Source organism: Zingiber officinale, chromosome 2B (genome assembly GCF_018446385.1).
Source record: "Zingiber officinale cultivar Zhangliang chromosome 2B, Zo_v1.1, whole genome shotgun sequence".
NCBI lineage: Eukaryota > Viridiplantae > Streptophyta > Magnoliopsida > Zingiberales > Zingiberaceae > Zingiber > Zingiber officinale.
In genome coordinates this window covers 150,571,312-150,574,140 of record NC_055989.1, presented here as the reverse complement: position 1 = coordinate 150,574,140, position 2,829 = coordinate 150,571,312, and the positions used below count along the sequence as shown (strand labels likewise).

Sequence of the window (2,829 nt, the reverse complement as noted above, 5' to 3'; positions counted from 1 at the left end):
AATTTATATTATCAAACTCAATAACTAAATAAGTTTAAAATTTAAAAGTTTTAAATAATCAAACTTATTTAAATAAATCAATTCAAGTTCAAACTTATAAAAAAAAAAACTAAGTCAAACTGCTATAAGAAAAAAATCATGATACAGTGGTAAATCAAAATTTTCATTATGGATGAATATTTTAAAAGTCAGTTTATATATATAATTAGAATTTAGGTATTTAGATCTTTATAAACCCACATTAATTCTGAAAAAAAAATATATATCCTCCGTAGTTGATAGGGATGAGATAAATTATGTTTTGAATTTTTCAACGGATGAATTAAGAGAAGACTTATATATTATATAAAAAATATATTAATTAGGTTTAGTATTTAGGGTTCTGATTACTATTTAAATAAATTAAATGCACTCTTTTACCAAATTGCCCCTTTATTTCCATGTGATAAAAAAAAACTCCTTATTTTTCCCTTTTCTCTAATATTAATTATTGATTTTTAATTATTTTTATACAAAGCAATTGCCGCTGACATAATACGTAGTCAGACCGTCGGTCACCGACAGCCGCCGGACGGCTGGCACAACGCCGGCCTCAGCTTCTCGCTGCAGAAGGTTCCAGCGCCTCCGCCGCCCTTCTCCAACTCCACCACCGCCGCACCGCCGGCCAACCGGTAAACTTCAACCCTAACTATCAACTCTCCGTTTTGCCCCTCCACCACTGTCGACACCACCGCCCCCTTCTCCTTCCTCACCGCGAAACCCTCGCCCTTTCCCACTCGCTCGACCCGATCCAGAACCCGGTCCACCGGTTCGAATGTCGTGAACCGCTCCCGGTCCGATGATTCTCCTTCCCCAAAGAAGCCCGAAAGGTCAAGCCCGGAGGAGAAGGCGATGAGATCGAAGGCGTTGAGTTGGCCGGCGCCGGCGTGGTGTCGGGGCTTTTGTTCGTCGGCGAGGGGCCGCATGAGGGCCGCCCTTTGATTTGCGTCGAGGCCCTGGGCGAACCAGGGGTCGCGGAGGATGCCGTCGATCGAGATGCGAGTGGCCGGATCGGGGTCGAGGAGGCGTGCGATGAGGCGGCGGAGGTCGGGCGGCGTCCACCGAGGGCAGCGGTGGTGGCCGCGGTAGATTTTGCGGTAAAGAGACATGAGATTGGAGCCGTTGAAGGGGAGATAGCCGGCGACGAGCACGAAGAGGATGACGCCGCAGGACCAGATGTCCGCCTTCGCCCCATCGTAGCCGTTCGTTCGCTTCCCCATCAGGATCTCCGGCGAGACGTAGGTCGGCGTCCCGCATTGGGTGCGGAGGAGGTGGTCGGCGCCATCGGAGGAGCGTCGGAGGGCGGCGAATCCGAAATCAGCGACCTTGAGGTCGCCGGCCTCGTCCAGGAGGAGATTCTCGGGTTTGAGGTCCCGGTGGAAGACGCCGCGGGAGTGGGAGTGGGCGACGGCGGAGATCAGCTGGTGGAAGAGCCGGCGGGCGAGGTCCTCGGACAGGCGGCCGTGGTCATCGATGCGGGAGAACAGCTCGCCGCCCTTGGCGTGGTCGAGGACGAGGTAGACCTTGGAGCGGGAGGCGAGAACCTCGTGTAGGCGGACGATGTGGCGGTGGCGGAGGCGGCGGAGGACAGATATCTCGCGTATGAAGGAGTCAGAAGCCGAGGCGGGATTCCCGGCGGGGCGGCGGGGGTTGGGGAAGACCTTGATGGCGACGGAGTTGCCGGATGGGAGGTGGCGCGCGTGGTAGACCTTGGCGGAGGAGCCGCGGCCGAGGAGGCGGCCCAGTTCGTAGTTTCCGAATATGACCTTCGCCGGAGCCTTTTCGCCGACGGTGGATTCAGCCATCCTCTCCGGCGGACGGAGGAGGAAGCCGAGCCCGAATGATATAAATAGACAAACGAAAAATAGTATTTTTCTTTCCCTCCTAGTTTAATATTAAATTTAAATATATAAATATATATTTTTAAATCCTTTCCTTAATCCAGATAATAATATTGACATGATATTATAATTTATTCACAATTGCTGTTTTCATCTATCATATGACACGTGTTCATGAGATATATATTTTTATTTATTTTTTATATAATTGATGTATACAGGTGTTAATCAATGAGACGGCTTGACCCGACCTACGGACACGATTGATTTATGCCCATACTGAGTTTAATCGATCCATGGCAAACTGGGAAGGAACGGCATTCGGTTAGGAATGATTCGTTTACATGTTGTTGAGGAATGAATATGAGATAGGGAGAGTGAAAGTGGATGTAGTGAAAGCAATGGTGTTGTTTACTCAAGTATGGCCGTATGGGAAAGAAGAACATAGGAAAGAGACGAGAGACATGAAGGCATCTCTTGTTTATAAGCAAGAATGTTATCCGAACAAAGGGATGTGAAAGCATCTCTTTTTATTGTGCGCTATAGTTGTAATTCGAATCGTGCACGAACGCTTGGAAGTACGTTGAATACTTTTTATGGTTACACCATGTTGATATTCTTGATGCTATGAAAATCTTGGTACCCTCACGAGTCCTTGATGCGGTAAAAAATAATAATAAATTCAGTTAGCCTTAGGGTGATTCGTTCGGCCCTATAGAATTTTTTCTATCGACTATCAGAATCAATCGAAAAGAATCTTGGGGTGATTGGCCTGACCTCGTGAAATTTTTCCATTGACTACTACGATAATCGGGAAGCACTGGCGACAGACTATCAAGAAGTTCAATATTTTTTGATTGCGCGTCCCATTTGGAAGAAAAATTTTTACAAATTCTGTATAGTTGGAGATTGAACCATAGATGTTTAGGTGACAACTTAGATATCCTGC

At 47.0% G+C, this 2,829-nt stretch overlaps 1 protein-coding gene across 1 annotated transcript; it reads right to left on the bottom strand.

The window, feature by feature from the left end:
- Window positions 1–387: 387 nt before the first annotated feature.
- LOC122047836 (CBL-interacting protein kinase 29-like) lies at window positions 388–1,906 on the bottom strand. Its single transcript, XM_042609337.1, has one exon. It carries the CDS (start codon window positions 1,842–1,844, stop codon window positions 555–557), a length of 1,290 nt encoding a protein of 429 aa, XP_042465271.1. The 5' UTR covers window positions 1,845–1,906; the 3' UTR covers window positions 388–554.
- Between the last annotated feature and the right edge of the window lie 923 nt (window positions 1,907–2,829).